The sequence below is a fragment of the Neofelis nebulosa genome, chromosome 4 (genome assembly GCF_028018385.1).
Source record: "Neofelis nebulosa isolate mNeoNeb1 chromosome 4, mNeoNeb1.pri, whole genome shotgun sequence".
NCBI classification, from domain to species: Eukaryota; Metazoa; Chordata; class Mammalia; order Carnivora; family Felidae; genus Neofelis; species Neofelis nebulosa.
Window position 1 is genome coordinate 8,280,155 of NC_080785.1, and position 21,030 is coordinate 8,301,184.

Sequence of the window (21,030 nt, forward strand, 5' to 3'; positions counted from 1 at the left end):
TGTTTCCGATTCTGTGTCTCCCTCTCTCTGCCCCTCCCCCGTTCATGCTCTGTCTCTCTCTGTCCCAAAAATAAATAAAAAACGTTGAAAAAAAAAAATTAAAAAAAAAAAAAAAAAAAAGATAGAGAACATTTCCACCACCACAGAAGGCTCCTTTGAGCCCCCTTCCAGTTAATACTCCCAATCCCCAGGATATCCACTACCATGACTTCTATCTTTGTCGATTACTTTGGCCTGTTTTTGTACGTCATCTAAAAGGAATGAGTGTATGTTGTAATGTACATACAATGTAATGTCTGTGAGGGAATCCTGTCTCTTAATATTGACTTACTTTTTATTGCCCTAAAATGTCTTTAGCTTGACTATGTAGATAGGCTGGGGGCCAATACAGAGACTCTGAGCACACAGGGACGTGTAGTGAGGTCTTGAGGAGCCTGTGTTCTGGATTCCAGCTGATTTTCAGAGCAGAAGTTGAGTCTCAGAGGAGGGGCAAGCTATCTCTTTGAGTGTGGCTGGAAGTGTCCTGTCCTTGGGGGCTCTGTGTCAAGGTTCTGAGCCAGAGGCTAAGGAGATGCTACCAGAAAGATGGTTTTAACTTCAAAAGAAGAATCCCTCCCTGTACCAGGAAGTGTGAGCAGAGTGGGTTCACCATCTCTACTATGACCTTGAGGGAGAAGAAAGGAAATGCTGGGTGACAGAGGTTAAATAGTACCCAGACTGGCTGCTGCGTGAGTGGGCTGGTCAGGAGAGCTGTGTGGTCTTCTAAAGGAGCCTCTGGAATGTGGAGGAAGAAAGGCGGGACCACAATCTCTCTAGAGAGGAGATTCCATCTGGCCAGCTCTTCCTAGAAATGTCCAAGTCAAGAGACATGGCTGGACCAGTAACATCTAAGGTAACTTGGGTCAGTTTTCATATCAAGAGGACACCCTTCTCTAAAGTCTACTTTTATAACTCTAGGGTACCTCTGGCACATGTTCAAATAACTGCCCCTTCTGGAAGATCAGCAAAGAAATCTGAGTAAACTTAATCTGACTTTGTTGTTCACCAATTATTTGTATGTCTTCTAATACCCAAAATTCAAGCAGCTAATACACTACATAGCTTTAATACAGCACAAATTTCGTCTTTAAATTGCATCTCTGAACTTTTTTCTTAGTCTATAATGAAAATTGAAAAACTAAATCAGAAGCTAGAGATATTTTTTAAATTAATAAAACTGCAATAATGTTGCTATTCGGGTTTTTAATTTTTTTTTTTTTTTTGAGGATGCAGTTTTCTTTCTTACGTATTTGAATCACCAAGTCAGAATCATTCTCCAGATCCCAAACCTGTCATACAAACTGAACTCACAGCTGGACTTGTAAAACAGCAGAATCACTAAAATTCTTCCTAAATCTACATTGACAGCCTACGTTGGCCTTAGAAAATTAAAAGAAAGTGAACACAAATTAATAAATTTTGTTTCATACTTGTTATTAATAAAGCTTTATATATATATATAATTTTTATATATATTAATTATATTCATTTATTTATATTTTAAATATATTTATATAATTTATATTTTATATATTTTTATATATTTTATATATATTTATATTTTATTTTACATATATATATATATTAAAAGAAAAGCACCATAAATAACATCCTAATGGTTCAACAGCCCAGCTAAGTGGAATTAGACATTTTTCATGTTTATATAAGTGAAGCTCTTTTAATATAAAAGGTTTTCCGAAAAATAAGTAGAAGATAAATTGCTGTTAGTTTACTTCTTCTGATTCATCAGTTTCTATATATTGCAGAATATTTGCTCTCTGCCTTTCTTGAACATATGTATTGCAGAAGGCTGCATCTTGGAAAATGAAAGTTTTTCCTTAATACCTTTTCCTAAGATTAGCAGGACATTAGGCTGCTGCCTCCACATTTTTGTGGAGCTATTCCTGCTAAATGCAAATATTTTCTCCAAGTCATCTGAAAAAGCTCAAACTTGGTCATCACGGAAGCTTGTGCTAAAGTATTACAACGGTTTCCCGTTGCTTTTCCTGAATGTTTCCTAGTCAGTGAACGTGTCTTTCAAAAATTTCCCACCGTGTCCTCTGAAATCTCTCTTAAAATGTTCAGCAAAAATAAAAGCTTAATTTGTAACTGTGAGAGGTGATGGATGTTAACTAGGGCTCACTGTTTTGCAATATAAAAATACCGAATCGTTATGTTGTACACCTGCAGCTGATATAATGTTACATGTCAGTTATATATCAATTAAAAAAGAAAAAAAAAGCCCTCCATGGTCACTGTGCATCATCAGACATTTCCAACGGTTCCTTCCTCTGAGTGGAGCCCACCTTCAGGGAACCTAATGTGCAAGCATCAGCACTGAAGCCACTTTTTCCTGGTGGGGCTGAGAGGGCACCCGGTTTTATTCTTCACTTCTTAGGGCTTCCATTCTATGGCACCAGCATCTTTGTTCAGCCATGCATCCCCCCTGTGACACATGCTTACCCTCCCATGCTTCCTGCCGTCATCGTTTGAATCTGAGAACTGGAACATTTGCCTCACAGGCTCCGTGTCCCCTCCATCCGTTGCCCTCACCACCGGGGGCTTCATCCATGAGGTGGATGACCAGTGAGCCCTCTGGCCTCTCCGTTCCCTGACTTTCTCCACAGCCTTTTCATGCAACCGAGAATCGCACTTGCATGGCCAGACTGTGCAACTCAGACCTTCTTATCACCTGACCTGCTTTCCCGTGAGATCTGGAATTCTGCTCTCACCAGCCATCAGGTCTGCCTTCTATCTTCTGGTGTGTTCTTTGTCCTCAGTTTCCAACACCAGTCGTGGTGATCCCCTTTCCCACCTAGATTTTCCATGGTTCTCCATCTCACTCACTCGACAAATACCTATTTGCCAATTCCTTTGGCATCCTGAGCTTGAAATGTTCTTTCCCACTCCTTTGGAGGCTCAGTTAAAACGATATAATCTCGAAAGGACCTTTTCCTATTCTCCAGGTGGATGTAACTGTTGTTGCATTTGGGCTACCACAGTATATCGCTCGTACTTCTAACACTTCTTTCATCTTACCCAAAATATGGTTTTATATGCTGGTGAGTCTCTCCCACTAGATTGTGTGTGCCTCTAGGACGGGGTCGTGTCTTACGCTTCTTGAGTTCCTCTTTGGCACATGCACGGTAGGCACTCAATAAATATTGGCTGGAATACCCAGACCGCCATATCTTGAGAATTGGATCTGAGACTTGCCAAACCATGTCCCCTGCTTGTGTCACACTTCATACTTGTTAGTAGTGCCACGTGCCCAGGGTTCCCACATACCCATCACGTTCCACATCCCTACGCTTTTGTCTGTGCTTCTGTGTGCACCGTCCTCTCCTCCCAGAATTCTCTCCCCTACTTCTTCATCTAGCTAACGTCTTCGCATGCTCTTTCTGACCTAACTCAGACACCATCTCATTTTTCTCTTCATTCAGGAAGGGTTACATACCTCTCCTCTGGATGTGTAGACTACCTTAAGTCTATCACTGTCATTTACTGTATTTTCATGATCACAAGCGCAAAATCTGAATCAGATGTGTGAACTGTGTGCCCCAGTTTCCTTTCCATTTCTGTCAAATGTGGATAAAACTTGTTATAAAACCTAAAGCTTTTAATATCTGCAAAAGCTTGAGAACAGCGCCTGGCACTTAAGACACCTTCAACAAAAGTCATATATCTGTGCCGTTATTAATATGTTTGAGTCCTTCATTAGATGAGGAAGTTTGTTTTCCTTGTCTTCACCCTAGACTCTCCAGGGTCCACCCGCTGCCTCTGACCTGGCAGGTGCTCAGGTGGTGCCCTGATGATGCGAGGTAAGTGGTGGCCTATTGATGCGACGATGTCATGATTACCACCTTAGCCAGAAAAGGGATCTAGACAAGTCAAATAGCTCCCTAGGAGTAACTCTGACAAAATACATGGATATATCCATGGCTGTTAGTGAATATTTTCAGAGCAATATTCTCATCTCAAAAATACTAACAAACAAACGAAACAACAAACACAAAGTCATTTCTGATTCAGAAAGGGAACCACTCATTTGTGGCTTACCCTCTCCTCCTTGCTTTGGCCTGTTTCTCTCAGCCCCTTCAGATGTTCAGATTCTGGATCTCATTCATTTCCCCCTCCTTGAGGGGTCTCACTCTTTCAGACTGTCCTTCTTTCCCATTCCTCCAACCTCTTCTTGTTTACTGGGTTATCCTTCTTAATGTATATGTGTGCTCAAGTTTCCACCACTTACAACAGCTATAAGAACAATGGCAAAGCCCCAGTCCCCTGCTCCCTATATCCACCTCTAGTCACCCACCCTGTCTTACTTTTTGACAGGGACCTCTACATGTTCAACTTGATGGACACTTTACATCCTTATTTTAGTGACTGCTCAGTTCAGCAGTTCCCAAATGCTATTTATTTGTTGTTCTTGAAATTCTTTTTTCATCTGATCCCTGGGCTATCACTGTCTTCCTACTTCTCTGCCCATCTTTTACAAGCTATTTTGCTTCCTTCTATCCCGTAAGTGTGGTTTTCATTGTTGGACATCTTTTTTCCTGTAGGTGAAAAATTATACATTTGTCCTGGGCAATCTCATTCATGCTGCAGGCACCAAATACTTATTTCCTGATGAGTCTCTTAGTGATGATGACTCTGAAACTGTATTTCTGACTCCGCCCTCTCAGTTGGGATCCAAACGTGTGTATATAGCCCCCTTTAGACGTTTCCACCTGGATAGATACTATTCTATTCTGCAGACATGCGAACTCAAAATATCCAAATGTAGTTTGCATTTTGCCCTTGAATGCTGTATTTCTTAGTCAAAGGTGCTCCACATGCACAATCATCAAAACCAGAAACACTGGTTTCATTTTAGAACCTTCCTTTCTACTTCATTCTCACAGGCATTTTGTTAAAATTGGCGGGACCTATCTTCTAAGGGTCTCTCACATCTCTACCCTTTGTTGATGTTACTTTCCTTACATGCACTCTGCCCCATCGCTTCTTGTCTGCCTTTCCATCATCTCTCTGGTGAATGCAAGTCTGACTGTGTTATGCCCCTGCTCACCGTAACTGTCAGGGTCAAGTTAAGCCACATCTGTCCCCCGCCTGGAGCACATCGAGTGCTCTGCCCATGCTGGCCCCTCTGGATCCAGCTCTCTGTTCCCCAACACAGGCTCCCTGCTATAGCTGCACCCTTGCGAGTCCTTGGGTTCTGTCCACACACCCTCACTCACTGGTGTATACCTCCTCTTACGTCTTCCTTCTTGAACCCCACTCTTCCCTCACTTCTGCACCTTACTGGCTCCTGCTCATCCATCTTAATTAAAAACTTAATTAAAACATGACATTCCCTGGAAACACTCCTGTCCTCCAGTCAGGTGCTCTCGGCCACTCAATGTGTTCTGGGAGGTGGCGCACTTTGGTGTTAACAGCCATGAACTGGGACAGACAAAAAAATGTCTGGGGTCGAGCACCAGCTCTGCCACTTTCTAGCTGTGGGATGTTGGCAACTTACTTGTCCCCTGCCTCAGTTTCCTCATTTGTAAAGTAGAGATGTTAATGGTACTGCCCATTTCAAAGGTTCATTAGGAAAGTGAGTGAGATGATTTACCTAAAATCCATGGAACAGTGCCTGAGACATAGTGAATGCATTAAGTTGAGCTATTTTTATTATTGTTGTAACTATTGATTTACTTGTCTATTTTCCAAAACAGACAGATCTCTGAATTCCCTCTGAGAGAAAGAGACCATGCTTAATTTGACTATGTTCCCTCGGCACCTAGCACAGCATATGGGACATTGTAGGTACTCAATAAACACTCACCGAATGAGTGAGTAAATATAGCCAGTGAAATACAGTCTTAAAATTTTACCTGTAAAATATGCTAATGAGTAACATCAATCTAATTTTCTCATGTATTTTTTTTTTTTACTTGCACAGTAAGATATTGATGGTATCTCATTAACTTAGTGTAACTGATTCACTGTTCTTAGAGGCGAGAATCTTCTACTCCTGACAGGAGGGCACAATGTAGTTAATTAACAGAAATGTTATTCTGGAAGGCATGAACTGTGTAGGCATGAACTGTGACAAAATTCCTTGGAGACACAAACAGAGAAACAAAATCTGAATTCCTATCAGAAAGCGATCAGAAAGCTTACAGGGGAAAAAACAGCAGAGAAAGTGTTTAAAAGGGTGACTTCAGGAACCATCTTTCCTGAGCTTCCTCGGACAGCCAGCCATTGTCTGGGACAACAATTAGGTCTGCAGAGCACCTCATCGGGCAGGGGAGAGATATGTCTGGAAGAATGCTCCATTTCCACCGGCCACCCATGCATCCTGCAGAGAAGAGTCTGGAGCGATGTGATAATGGGGCAATGGCGAGCCTCCAGGTTTGTTTGGTTATTTTCCATGTTCTTCATGAAAGCATCGCTTCTTGTCTGCTTTGAAGCCATTGCTTTTTCAAATACAGACACCTGCCTTTTTTCTCCCGTAGATTCCTTTGCACCTCAATGGAGATGCTCTATAGTGATGGGCATTGGATATCTCTGCCACTGAGGGATCTTACTTCCACCCTTAGTAACTGCTAGAAGCTCCAGAGGACTCTCAGCAGAGGCCAGCCTCTAGTCTGAAGTCCCCACCCTTCTTCACCTCAAGGAAACACTAGGACAAAAAGAATTCTATGGCAAAACGAGGCTAGAATTCACCCCCTGCCACAGAGTGTCTCCATACTGTGGAAAGACTGGGGCAACTTAGAGAACATCTCTGCAGATTTTTCATCATCAGAAATAATTGAGATTCTACTATGCAGGTGCTAAATAGAAACATTTGATCTGTCTATACTTGGTCTTGTCTTCTTTTCAACCCGGGCGCAGGCTTATAAAACATGGGGATACAAAATAAGGACGAGGTAAATCTAAGTCATCTTACAGAAGCAGACAGAATTACTCAAGTAGGGATTGTCAATTTTTTTCTTTGCCATGAGGTATTTCTAAAATACAATCCTACTGATGTGGAAGTCAGAAAATAGTTTGATCCCATTAATTTTCACTGTGCAAAGTGAAAAATCCCTTTAAAATAATTCTAAAGAGAGGATGATCATTTACTTTTTTTTTTTTCAAATATTTTATTTTAAGTTATCTCTACACCCAACGTGGGGCTCAAACCTACAACCCTAAGATCAAGAGTTGCATGCTCTACCGACTGAGCCAGCCAGGTGCCCCTGACTATTTGTGTACTTTTTAATTCCAAGGCTAGAATATTCTCAGTCTTCCCTTTCAATGAGATCTGGCTCAGACTAGATTTATAATGAACATCCTGAGGAATACAATATTGACACCTTCTAGAAGCTGAAGGAAATGCTTCATGAGTATCTATATTCTATTATCATAATGGCCCCACAAATCACCACCCCATTTTACAGATCGGGAAATTGGGATTCGAAGAGATTAAGCAATTTATCTAAGGACTTGGATTTCGAGCTGAGAATACGAACTCCCAAGTCTGCTGATCACAGTCCACTATTTTACAAAAAGAATCCCATAGGATTATGGGAGAAAAATGTTGCCTGAGATTCTCTTTTTAAAAGACCATATTGCATAATTATAACTACAGAAAGAGAGAAGAAATGTTCCATCAGATATTTCTGGGGAATGGGTTTGTGTACCCGTTCTGGTCACGTCTGTCATCTGTGCTGATACTTTTTTGGTCTGATCGGCCAAGGGAGCTTGGCATGTGTCAATATTCCCCCAACCTGGAAGTTTGTGGGCTGTAGATTCCGGAAGCTGAATTTCTGCCCCAAGGATAATAGGGCCTTGGAATAATGAGAACTGACCTTCTCATATCCAGCGAACCCCTATCTTCTACAGACGGCATTCCCCAGACCACATGACCTGGTGAGGGTCTTTGGGATCCATGGCAAGCTGGGCTGAGCTAGGCAGTATCTGCTGTCACTCTGCTGAGGTTCATTTTTGTACCCTTAGCTAAATAAACTCAGAACTGAAACCTCTGGAGGGTGTGTGGGTTTGAGGCCTCTGCTAGAAAGCTTCCAACTCAAAGTTTCTTCGTGTGACACAATCCTGTTTCTACGCTACTTTCTTAACTCATACAGATTTTCATTTTTATTATCCCTCTTTTCCTTATTGTATTATCCCTCCCAGTATCTTATTTTTTACTCCTGGTCACTTTGCACAATCCTCTGTCTCCTCTAAACCCTGTCTCCTTGGAAAAGAAACATACACATACAGAAGCTTTGAATATGCACTCTTGCCCCATGTTACCAGAGCAATTTATTCTCTCATCTTCTTTGAGTAGCATTGTTGGGAACCTCTTAGTGTCCCTGCTTCCTGGGGAAGCAACCCAAGGGCAGGGGGCCAAGGTCTTTCTCCACGTTTGTGTAGCTACCTTCCAGCATCATCTCTGGAACAAAGGAAACCGCCGATGTTTGGATTCAATCAGATTACATAATCAGTGTCAGGACCAGCCTGAAGTGACAAGAGAGGAGGCCATTCACGAGTTGACAGAGAGTTTATACTCACATTTCAGTTCTAGTTTGATGAAATCTGTGTTGCCCAAGTTCTCAAGGAACACTCCCCGGGGGATTAATGTTTTGAAGTAGAAAGAAATGTCAGCGCTGGTCTCCCCTTGGAAAGTGGAGAAGTGCAGGTAGGATGATGGGTTTGGGAAAGAGGCAGCATTCCAATAATTCCCTGTGGAAGGAAAAAAAAACCCAGGGTAATGTATATCTTGACAACAGGAGTAATAGAAAACACAGCCATTTCTTAAGTTTTAATAAATTTCCATTGGCAATAGCCCTTGTCTCCTCTCATCCTGCTGAACATCATGGCACAAAATCCCCACAGACTTATTCTCAACTTTCTGAAAGTTCTATGCGTGTGTATAAGAGCATGTTGTACTTATGATTGACAGCTAGGGTTCCTACCAAGAGCAGCCTTGGAGGGACCCTAGGGGGTAAATGCCAATAAAGGGAAAAATGCAGAGCAGATCCTGGCACCACCGGGTGGGGGTTGGGGTGATGTTTTGAACTCGTGCATACGTACTGATGGCTTGGGTTTGGTGCAAGAAGCATCTGGGTTAGACCTAGAGGGATACAATAGGAATGGGGTCTTTGGTGTTCTGCTTTTACTTCTCATCCAACTTTGTCTTTGAATAACCAGCTCCTGCTCAGACATTGAGTACAGTTGTGGGGGAGGTGGGGGCCAAGGAAAAGGCAAGAAGACCAGGCTATTCATTTCCCCACCGTCCCCATTCCAAACCTCCAGAGGCTAGTTGCCATAAAGGGAGTGTCTCCCCCTGTCAACCTCTTCCTTCCTGGGGACTCCAGGTGAGGACGGTGTGGGGTGCTGAGCTGAGTCCCCCTGAGGGCTCTCCATTAGCCTCTACCCTTGAACTCATGGCAAAGACATGGTTGTACACCACTCCCTCACTGCTTGATAGTAGCCAGTGACCCCAGGAGAAAAGCAGTTCACAGGACATAATAAAAATACCAAACTCTATGATGCACATTCCATTAGAACAGATGGACCAAGAATTTAATACAACCAAGAGCTGACTCTTGACTTTACCTGCAGGGGAGAAATTCCTTTTGATTGTACACGTTTCTGAGTATGTTTACTATCACAACTAAGGACAAAAATACATGGGCATACGTTAAAATAGCTACTGAAGCCTTTCCCTTTAGTACTAAACTTATGTTAACATCACCAGATTAGGCCCAACATGGAGTCACTCATGTTAAGCCTCACTTCGGCAACCCAAAACTTAAAGTTTCTACACCCTGTTCTCCCAGAAAGGGAAAGCCCGAGTCAACCAATTGGCTTTTGTCTGCTCAGCACAAATTACATGATGTGGCTCTAAGCCCTCCTTTCACTCCGTATAAGGGAAGTAACTCTGCTTTAGCCAATCAGCAAACTCCCAGTGCAACTTCCTTGTTCCTGCTCACCTCTGTCTATAAAAGTCACTTGCTTTGTGTGGTTCTCTAGAGATATTTTCTATCGGCTAGATTGGATGCTGCCTGATTCATGAATCGCTGAATTCAAACCCTATAAGGTCAGTAAATTGTGGAAAATTTTCTTGTAACATCTGATTTTTTTTTCATTTTTTACTGATTTTTCCTTCGAAGAACACAATTAATCAAGTTCCCTCTAATAGTTTTTATAAACTACATTTTTTTCTTTCTTTCATGCAAATTATGCACATATGCAATATTAAGTTCAACTGCTATTTTTAAATAAAACTATTTTTGTGTTGGCACTGCTATACTTAAACCATAATTTTATTGTATTTTTTTATTTTTAAGTGTCTTATTATTTATTTTTGAGAGACAGAGAGTGAGAGTGGGGGAGGTGCAGAAAGAGAGGGGGACAGAGGATCGGAAGTGTGTTCCACACTGAAAGCAGAGAGCCTGATGTGGGGCTCGAACCCACAAGCCATGAGATCATGACCTGAGCCGAAGTTGGATGCTCAACCGACTAAGCCACCCAGGCACCACATAAACCATAATTTTAAATTAAATATATAATGTTGTTATATTATGAGATATTAAAATAACCTCTCATTTAATCAATGTTATTTGTTTTCATTCTTAGAGATGTCTAGGATAGAGTGACATCTAGATAAATGAATGGCAACTTATAACCAGCAAGTCAGCACAAAATATGTTCGTAAATGTCTTTATTAACGTAAAACAGTGGTGGGGATTGAGTCTATTATTTAAGGGGTCCCAAAAGTCTTAGTGCAGTTTTGAGGTTTTTTTTTTTTTAAGTTGCCATATCAAAGCTTTCAGCAGGAGAAAAAAATAGACTAGTTTCCTCTTGGGAAAGAAGAATATGGTATGATATTGGTTAGAATGATACATGTGTAAGTTGCTATCATCCGAGGGCTGAGTTCTCTTCCTGGCCCAAGATGTGGCTGAATATCTCCTGAGGGGACTTCGGGGGCTTACCTTTCCCAGTGGACTGAGAATGAAGGTCTCACAAGATAAAACCTAAATCAAACTAGAAGTTGCAGCCCTCCCATCGAGGAGAGGTCTAGAAGGAATGAAGCCCCATCCCCAGGGTCAGCAGGATTTGGCTCATCCTAATTGGGTGAGAGCCCTATAACAACAGAGGGGCCCCAAGAATCAAAGTCCTCAGCCATGCTTCAGCCTGAAGCAAAGCAATTCTGTCTCTTTAGGCTAAATCCCCAGGATGTGAATGTAATTAACATTTTAAAGTTTCATTCCAATCAAGTGCATTCCCATTTTCTGAGGTGGTGATGTATTAACAGAAGGGCAGTTGTCTGAAATGATTCTAGAAAAAGGAAAGCTAAAAGTAAAACATGTCAGTATTTATTTGAGGTCCAGGGCTGGTTATTCAGACAGAAATATCCCTGGAGAGGAGAAGGGCAGTTCAATCAGTTATTCCAGCTTGATGAAAGGTCCCCACAGACCAAAATTCCATTTGTTCTAATTCTATGCTCACTAAGCAACTTCTAACTAATTTGGCCTTTTGAATTGACATATTCACAGGGAAATTGAGCCTGGTGCAAACCGTGGTTACCAGTCATCTTTCCGGAAATGTCTGGGTTATCACATGATATCTTTTGGAGTTGTCACTTGTGGTGTGCCCCAAGTCTCTGGATGAACTAAGTCCAGATTCTTGACCAGCAACACTGAGGACTTTCTGGGGACTTGTGTCAGAGTGGAGCTGTCCACTCAGGTGGTGCTGAAGGAGAGCCATGTGGTACAAGCAGAGGTCATTAGAAATTCTACTTATTTTTTAAAACCCATCCTTTAAAAGATCTGTTTTAGTCATACTTAAACATTTTTAACGTTTATTCATTTTTAGAGACAGATACAGAGCGTGAGTGGGGGAAGTACAGAGAGAGAGAGAGAGAGACAGAGACAGAGACAGAGAATCTGAAGCAGGCTCCAGGCTCTGAGCTGTCAGCACAGAGCCCAACGTGGGGCTCGAACCCATGAACTGCGAGATCATGACCACAGCCGAAGTCAGATGCTCACCTGACTGAGCCACCCAGGCGCCCCCCAGTCATATTTATAATGTACATGATATATGAGTATAGTGGTGCATGATAGAATTGGTAAGTAAATATGTTTATGGGGATGTGGGCATGAAAGTGTTAATGAGCAATGTAGACAATGAGAAAGGTGGGGAGCCACTGCTTCAGATGCTGATGAACTTCTGTGAGGCATGTTCTGATAAGTCTGTTGCCCAGTCTCTGGGATTTTTGGTTACAACAAAATAACATGAGTTGTTTTTTTTCCTAGTGCTCATTGTGCTTCATGATGCAAAGAGCCTAGAGCATTATTATTGTTTACATTATTCCCAACTGGCCATAAGCTCCTTGAAAGCTGGGAGAAAACCATTTTGTCTCTATAACCTTTGGCCCCAGAACATAGTAAGCACTCAATAAATAATTATTAAATCAGTGGGTAATTGTATAGCCACTCCTCTCAGTTCTATCTAATTCCATTCCACATGCGATGTCCTCATGGGGCAAGATCTACTTTATGGTAGCCTGGGTACTGAAGATACTAACTAAATATAAATAAAAATTAATGCTGCTTTAGCACCTCCTGATAACGGGACACTGTATCCTTAGCACACCATAACTGTTCTTACCTATGTCTTAATTTCTGTTTTTTTCCTACAGACAGACCTCATTGAACAATGCCATGAATTTGCAAGGATGATGGTCTCCTAACCTTAAGATTACTGAAATTGCTGCCATTTGTACTTGCTGTCAAGGTCAGTGTTATAGAGGGTCAAGTGACACTGGACGAGAATACCAAGTTGGAAATAAGAGATTTCATTGAAGGGCAAAGAGTAGTATCTCAGTAGTGTGGACAGGCAAAAGAAGGCAAGGTTGGAAAATGCAGAGCCCAATGCAGGGCTTGAACTCACAGACTGCTAGATCATGATCTCAGCCGAAGTTGGATGCTCAATCGACTCAGCCACACAGATGCCCCCAAGATTTCTTTTTAATGTTTATTTTATTTATGTTGAGACAGAGAGAGAGAGAGAGAGAGAGAGAGAGAGAGAGAGAGAGAGAACGAGAACACGAGTGAGGGAGGGATGGAGGCAGAGGGAGAGAGAATCCCAAGCAGGCTCTGCCCCATCAGTGCAGGAGCCCCATGTGGGGTTGGATTTCAGGAACCCTGAGATCACGATCTGAGCTGAAATCAAGAGTTGGATGCTTAACCAACTGAGCCAATAGGCACCCTGTTCATCCAAATTCTTTAACAGCCATTTACTTTAATCTCACCAATGATTATTTGGTATGGGATACTGACTTCAAAATTTCTAAGGATATTTTCTGCTGAGCAGTGTTAAAGATCTTCAATTTAAAATGGAACTGGAGGATAGAAAATAGAAAATCTCACTCACGTGCTCTTAGGAAAATAAAACATAAGGACACACATGCTGATTTCCCATAAATGTCCATTTACAGAAATCTGATAATGTTGGGATTTTCTTAAATGATAAGGAGTTGGTCAGGGGTTACCTCATAACAATCTTGGGAAATTTTTGCTTATGGTTTCCAGAGGCATGAACAAGAAATGACCCACGTTGGGTTGGTCTGAAAAAATAAGCTGAATTGAGCTCTTTTTTGTCTGACTGGACTGTTTTTTTCTGCTTGGGGAATTTTCAAAGCTGGCCTCTGTTTGTTTTTTATTTTAACAGATCTAACTGAACTCTCTCCTGTCTCCATCCCCTGCGCATAAATACAGCCTTCCCCAAACCCTCCACAGATGCCTGGAGCTTGCTACAGTCTGTGTGTACCAAATCGCAATTCTTCTGCTATTCCTAAATAAACTCCTCTTTTTGACAGTTTTGAGCTTGCCTCAATTTACCCTTTTTAGGTCGACAGCAGCAATTTGTTTTAAGCCTAGGTTTAATTTCTCATTTTTTAAGTTTATTTATTTATTTATTTTGAGAGAGAGAGAGAGAGCAGGGGAGGGGCAGAGAGAGAGAGAGAGAGAGAGAGAGAGAGAAAGAGAGAGAGAATCCCAAGCAGGCTCTGCACTTCAACTTAAAATGCTGCTGTGGGTCTTGATCTCAGGAACGATGAGATCATGACCTGAGGTGAAATCAAGATTCAGCCGCCTAGCCAACTGAGCCACCCAGGTGTCCCAAGCCTAGTTTTAATTTCCGACCTCGGGGTACAGATACATAGTTTTAACAATCCAGGGTGCTACAAGGGATAAAGGAAAATGCAACTCCCTGCTCCACCCCCATTCCAACCCAATTTCTTAGCAACAACTCCTACACTTAACTCTTTCAGTTATATCCCTGTGTTTCTAAAGTATGCATGTGTTGATATTTATTGATTTATGCATTTTAAGTATTTTTAAAAATATTTTTTAACGTTTATTTATTTTTGAGACAGAGAGAGACAGAGCATGAATGGGGGAGGGTCAGAGAGAGGGAGACACAGAATCTGAAACAGGCTCCAGGCTCTGAGCGGTCAGCACAGAGCCTGACGCGGGGCTCGAACTCATGGACTGCGAGATCATGACCTGAGCCGAAGTCAGAGGCTTAACTGACCGAGCCACCCAGGCGCCCCAATTTATGCATTTTAGATATACTTGATTGACCTTCCCCAGATGCAAGATAAAGACTGAGCATTTTTAGAAGCCTGCCTGCCTATTCCCTTTCTCCAGATTCTCCCAAACTAGCAACTCACAGATTTTGGGTTCCACTGAAATTCAATATTTACATTTTTAGGGCTCTGGGTTATTCACTAATGAGCCGACTAGTAAAATATAATTATAGTTTCTTTTATTTGTATAATTTCTTTTGTTCCTCTGGAATCAGTAATTACCTCTTTTTCCATTGGCTTAGTTTTCTCTGTACCTGTCATAAATTCTCTCCAATAACTCAACACACCTGTAAAACTCTTCCCACATGTGTTCCCAACATCACACACATCGGGTGATCTAGCAGCCCCCTTTTTGTCCCTCGGAGGTCCCCTACAGCCTCTGACTTCCTGTTGTCAGGCCCACTGGCTCTTCTGAGGGTTGACACCCGGCTCTGGTCCTGGGACCTGTCTCTTGCTATTATTGCCGACCATGTTTCTGCCACTCTTCACTATTAAATGGCCAAATCAGAAGACCCCATGACTTTGGGTGATCCCTCTTTCTAGGTTTACACCCTCATTTCCACAGGCACATTCTCCTATAGCTTTTTGAGAAAAGGAATGCAAGAGGTCGACTTTCTAAATCCTTGCTTTTCTGAAGAGTCCTTATTCTGCTTCCACATCTAATTGAGACACTCCAGAAAATTATTCTGCCATGGAGTTACTAAAGGCATCTCGTCAATATATTCGAGCTGTCTGTGTCGCTATTGAGGAAGCTAATGCTCTCTGATTACTGCATCGTGTATGTAACTGATGGGGTTCAGGGCATGCTCCCCCAAATACAGCACCTTAGCATATTGAATATTTTGAACTAAGGGAACGTAAGAAATGGCTGGTGCGGGAAGGACTCTCTGGCCCTCCTCTGAAGCAGGTCACAGACCCTTATGTGAGGTGACCCCCCCTCCCTGAGGAAAGGATCACCCTCACCTCGAAACACAAAGGGACACTGAGAGGAATCAGAACAGCCTTGCTGAGTTTCCCCCAGTTTACTGCTTAGCTCATACGTGGTTCCGTGGTTCCGTCACATCTTAGCTCCTGTTGGGTAGGACAGGAGAGCTGCTGGCAGGGTTGGAGAAAGTGAAGTGAGGGTTTAACTGAGGCTGCCCGGACTTCACCAGTCCTCTGTGAGCCTTACCAGGACCCGACCTCCCACGGACTCCATTCCAGACCCTGTTGGAGTTCGCTTCCCCTCTGCCTGTCAACAGTCTGGACTCAAGTAAGGAAGCAACTGGACATGTGATACACTGGAGACACCCCTGTGACGGTGGTAGCAGCAGGAGCAGGGCGTTTGGAGGACATGGAGTTGGGGGAGGGGCACGGTGGGGTGACAATAAGTGACCTCAGGGGGCTGCTCTGGCTTGTCACTTGGCGAAGTTGCCGTGGCCTGTTCCACATGCAGGCTCCAGCATCAGGGTCTGGCTTTATCACCCACACCCACTAGGTGACTGGGACAAGTTTCTTGATCTCCCTCAATCTCAATTTCCTTATGCGTACAATGGAATTAACAATGGCACCTCTCTTAATGGGTGTTGAGAATCACAGAAGATAATCCACGAAATGCATTTAGCAGAGGGCTGAGCACAACGTAAGTGTTCAACACATGTTACTACTGCCATTGCTACTTCCAAAAGGACATTAACCATTATGACTGATGGCTTTGGTGTCACCTATGGTCCTGGGGGAGGATGGGAAAGGAGCTTCCTTTCCTTAAACAGTAGGCCAGCAAGCCCTGAGGCCCCTCCTGAGCCTTCCCTACCCCGCGGGTGAATTCTTTAAGGGGAGCAGCCAACCACCCCTAGCTAAACTGACATAACCAATTCTGACTTCTGCAGCCAGTCGACTCATCTCAGACTCATACCCCCGTCCGCCATCTCTCCTGTTCGCTTCTCACCCTTCTGCTCCCTGCTCACTGGCTTTCAAACCTGTGCCCTCCCCGCCGCTTAATCTCCTCAGGAATTAAAAAAAAAAATTCCTTCAGGACACACACATGGGAGTCACCTTGAGCCCTGGCGATGTGACATATGGTTTTGTAGAGCAGCCGCTGAATAAAAATCTGACGAACAAAGCAGTGGCGGGCACCCAAGAAAGCAGAGTTACCCACACACCGTAGAGCCTCTCATTAGAATGAAGGTACAGCAGAGATCCCTCCCCTCTGAGAGGGCAGGTAACCAGGAAGTGGCTGGAAGACTTGGCTTCTGGCAGACAGGGAGAAGATTGCACGTGGGCTCTACGGCCGTGGCTGTGGTTTGGTGAGGCCATGGCTGTGGGTGTGGCTGGACGCCACTGGCTCCCAGGTCCAGCAATTCCCTCAGAGCCATCCAGTGGCCCCGTACTGGGACCGCACCAAGAAACACAGCTATTGCTTGTGCTTGAAGTGGCAAGCACTCTCCAATGTGAATACTAGCGTTGAGTCTAATTACTCTGAAAATTTTCAGTGACCCCAAGGTTAGAGATGTGGGTATTTGAGTTACGCAGTGAGCCTTCTATTGTTTACCGTGGGCTGGGTGCTATTGACAACAATAAGCCAGATGGCTTCATTTGCATGTAGATTTGAGTCTATTTGTAGAGGTGTCCTTATGGGTAGAAAAAAAGGACTTCCTTAATTAAACCATTTTGTGCATTCTGGAAAGGTAAAAGTAGCTTTGTTCAGCTCCCTGCCTGATTTTATAGGGCAAGCCCAACCTCAAAATGAAGGGCTTGGAGGTAGAACGTTACTAACTTGTCAAGTTTCACCCCCACCAGCAAACTTTTTCCATTGTTAACAACCCACAGGGCTTGGGGGTCAACAATGTAAATTTTTCACCCTGTGTCTCTTTGCCATTTGGTTTCTTTGGGAAAGAATGGGGACAGGGTCCCACAGAGAACAATATGATAATAAAACCCTAGAGGTCATGATGCTGAGGGTGTTTCCTGCGCTGCTGTGAGCTGACCAATAGCCAGAGAATGGGGGGATGTGATGAAACTGATTATGTGATGAAATTCATCAGTTGTGGAAGCTCACACCTGACTATTGTCAATGGTGCACGTGGACAGAGTCCTACTAAGGAGGTAATTTTATCTTATTTTGAGTTCTGGAAACAGTTGTGTATACTCAGATTTAAAAAATTGTTTTTAATGTTTTATTTAGTTTTGAGAGACAGAGTGAAAGCAAGGAAGGGAAAGAGAGAGAGGGAGACACAGAATCTGAAGCAGGCTCTAGGCTCTGAGATGTCAGCACAGAGCTCAACGTGGGCTCGAACCAACGAACAGCGAGATCATGACCTGATCTGGAGTAGGACGCTTAACCAATGAGCCACCCAGGCGCCCCATGTACTTTGGATATTTGGAGATGGGGAGCAGGTCTAAAACTCTCCAGGGTCTCTGTGTTAGATCCCTCAAACTTTCCTTATTGGGGTGACTCGTTATGCCTAATTAGTCATCCTACTTGTCATCTTAAATATAATGGGATTCAAAGTTAAAAATTATTAACCAGAAGTGGAGAAATGAATAACTAAGTGTGTAATGGAAATATCCATGCCCTGTGCTCTTCATTCAAATTTGTGTGTCGGGTAAAACTCTAAAGGTTTCTGTGTGATCGATTCCAAAGCAGGAGGGAGTAGCAAGCCTGGATGTTTCACATCTTGATGAGCAAAGGATCGGAGGGAAGATCTGTCTGCTTTAGCAAAAATAAGAGTGTTGCATCTGGAGGTTGGAGGACAAATTTATATCCACTACATGCAGGTTGAAATTAAAAATATTTAACAAGTAACGTAGTACACAGGAACGGCCATGGGAGGGCTACTCGGGGAACTGCGTAACTTTTAAATGCTTGCATGTCAGGCCCAGGGATAAATCTGCTTTTCCTTCTTTTCCTGAGCGATTTCACTCCCTTTCACCATTTCAAGCACTAACCACACATAGATGAGTGATTCCGAAATTTATGCATACAGTTAGATCGCTACTATGAGTTTAACATTAACATATGAGTTTCTTACTAGACAGCTTTACTTTGACCTACAAGTACTTCAAACTCTAAATGACTGCAAGTGAACATATATTTCTTCCAAATTCGCTCTACCTGCAGTATTCTCCCTTGGAGCTGTTCCCACTCTACCGCTCAAGCCAGAAACAGGGGAGTCATTCCTCCATACCCAATCGACTCCCAAGGCCTGAGAACCGCACCTCCGAAATATTCTGCAGGTATGTCCCCACTTCTATTCCTTCTACTGCCAGGGCTCAGGCCATCACCTTTCGCCTGGATGATGTATTGACGTTAGGCTCTACCTCCAGGGTTGTTCAATTTTAAATCCAGTCCCTACAAAGCCAACAGAGAGAGCTTTCCAAAATGCACAGCTGACGGTTTCCCTCTCATGGTTCCAAACGCCTGCGGAATACCTTGCAAACTCCTGGACACGGCGTATTAGGTGTAGACCCACTTCTTCAGCCTCCTCTCTCCCGAGAACGTGTGCTCAGCAGCACACAGATGCCATGACTTCTCACCACCCCCATTGTTGTGTATGGACTCCATGCCTTTCTTCACGTGCTTTCCTCTTTCTGGATTATCCTTCTCTCCAACTTCCCCTTCCCCGGCCTCCCCACTCACACGCTACATCTGGCCTGATTCCTTCTCCTCCTTGAGGGCACGCTTTCCCTGTGTTCCTATGACATCTTGTGTCTATCTCTGCATTCAACTTACCGTATTACTATAATTACTTTCATGCGTTCCTCTCCTCTGCTAGGCTAGGAACTTCACAGAGCAGAGATTGTATTTTCTATTTCTTCCTACCTGTAATCTTTAGCCTGCCACGGAGGTGGGTGTTCAATGTGTTCTTAAAAAAGTGTTCTTTAAGTGTTCTTAAAGTGTTCTTTAAGTGTTCTTAAAAAAGATCTGAACCACTGATAGTCCCACTCCCAGCTCTTACCACTCCTTGACCATCTGTGGAGACCTCCTTCTCAAGTTTCTGAATCAAAGAGTTATTTAGCCGGGTGGAAGGCCATGCGGATTGGCATTATTTACTTGGCCTTTTGGGCCCATTTAACAGTTCCCTTCTTAGAGATCTGACATGCGGGCCCTCTTCAAAACCATGGGGTCCTCAGCAGGTACTCATGGTGGTTGACGATGGTTCTGAGGGCCAGCCCCGTGGGTGTCGCTTCTGTCTTTACAATGTGTCCCTTTGGTATCTCCGACCTCTTATCGTTTTCTCTCTTCCTACGATTGTAATTCCTGCCCTAATACCATTAAGCTCCCATTCCATCATCTGCCCTGTTGCGGTGAAGAATGGTCACGGCACAAATGTAAAAGACTGCGATGTATTTAGCCACGCTCAGCCACTGTGCAGAGAGGGAACGCTGTAACGCGAGGCAACCCTTAACTCTTGATAGACTACAAACCCCCCAGAGCCCTACATCCATAGAAAAACAGATTTTATATAAAATCCATTAGGTGAGTGAAATGTGGAAAAAGCCTCCCATTTCGGCAGAATGGTGGATGCGAACATTGGAAACTGCTTTACACGGCGGAGTAATGGATTGATATGAGTCACACAATTATGTTACACAAATCAAAGTTTCCTTTTGGTGCTGTTTTCATTACAGGAAATAAAAAGATTCGTACCACCTATTCATAGATACTGTCGTTTTCCTACTGAAAACTAACACGGTCCCCCCCCCCTCCATCCCCCTCCTTGCCCTCCCCCTCTCCAGGAGCGGGATTAGTAAAAAGGGAAGACAACCCATGATGCAAAGAGGAAGTGGAAAAATGCAAGCTTTTAGAACCTCAGTTTCTTTGTTTGTAAGTTAGAAAAAGTAGTTCCTTTGTCACAGGGTTGTCCTAATGATGTAAAGACACAGCGCCATCCAGAAGCACTTTGAAACACCAAAGCACTATAAAAGGGCGAAAAGCCCTCTTCTGGCCTATATTTATTAATACTCCTAGAAAAATGACAGATTTTTGTGCGTGCAAGGGTGTGAGAGACGGCCTGGATTTATATAGAACGGGCTGTCGTTTCCTAACAAACTCATAAATACTCGAGAAGAAGGGAACACAGCGGAAAGCGAGCCTGAAAACAAATTCCACTTAGTGGCTAAGTGAAAATAATTTCCGAAGTAAAAATAAATAATGCAGCAAAGCCGAAATAGATGTTCAGACTTTTAAGGATAAAAGGAACACACTCGAAGGCATGACTGCACTTGCCATTGCGATCCTTTGTCATCTCCATGGGGCAAGGCTCGGTGCAGAGACACAGCTTCGGTTGTGGCCGCCCCCGGGGGTAAGGATTGTGAAATGGGATTCAAGTGGATTGCAAAGGACACCCTTTGGTGTCTGAGACGGTGCGAGGCCAGTGGGAATT

The 21,030-nt window shown here is 43.3% G+C and overlaps 1 protein-coding gene across 1 annotated transcript in view; it reads right to left on the reverse strand.

Moving 5' to 3' along the window:
* CNTNAP2 (contactin associated protein 2) overlaps positions 1 to 21,030 on the reverse strand; it is a 1,972,370-nt gene that overhangs the window by 247,431 nt on the left and 1,703,909 nt on the right. The window contains exon 16 of the mRNA XM_058723957.1: positions 8,581 to 8,751. Within this exon, the coding sequence (XP_058579940.1) occupies positions 8,581 to 8,751 (171 nt within the window). The remainder of the gene's footprint in view (positions 1 to 8,580; positions 8,752 to 21,030) is intronic.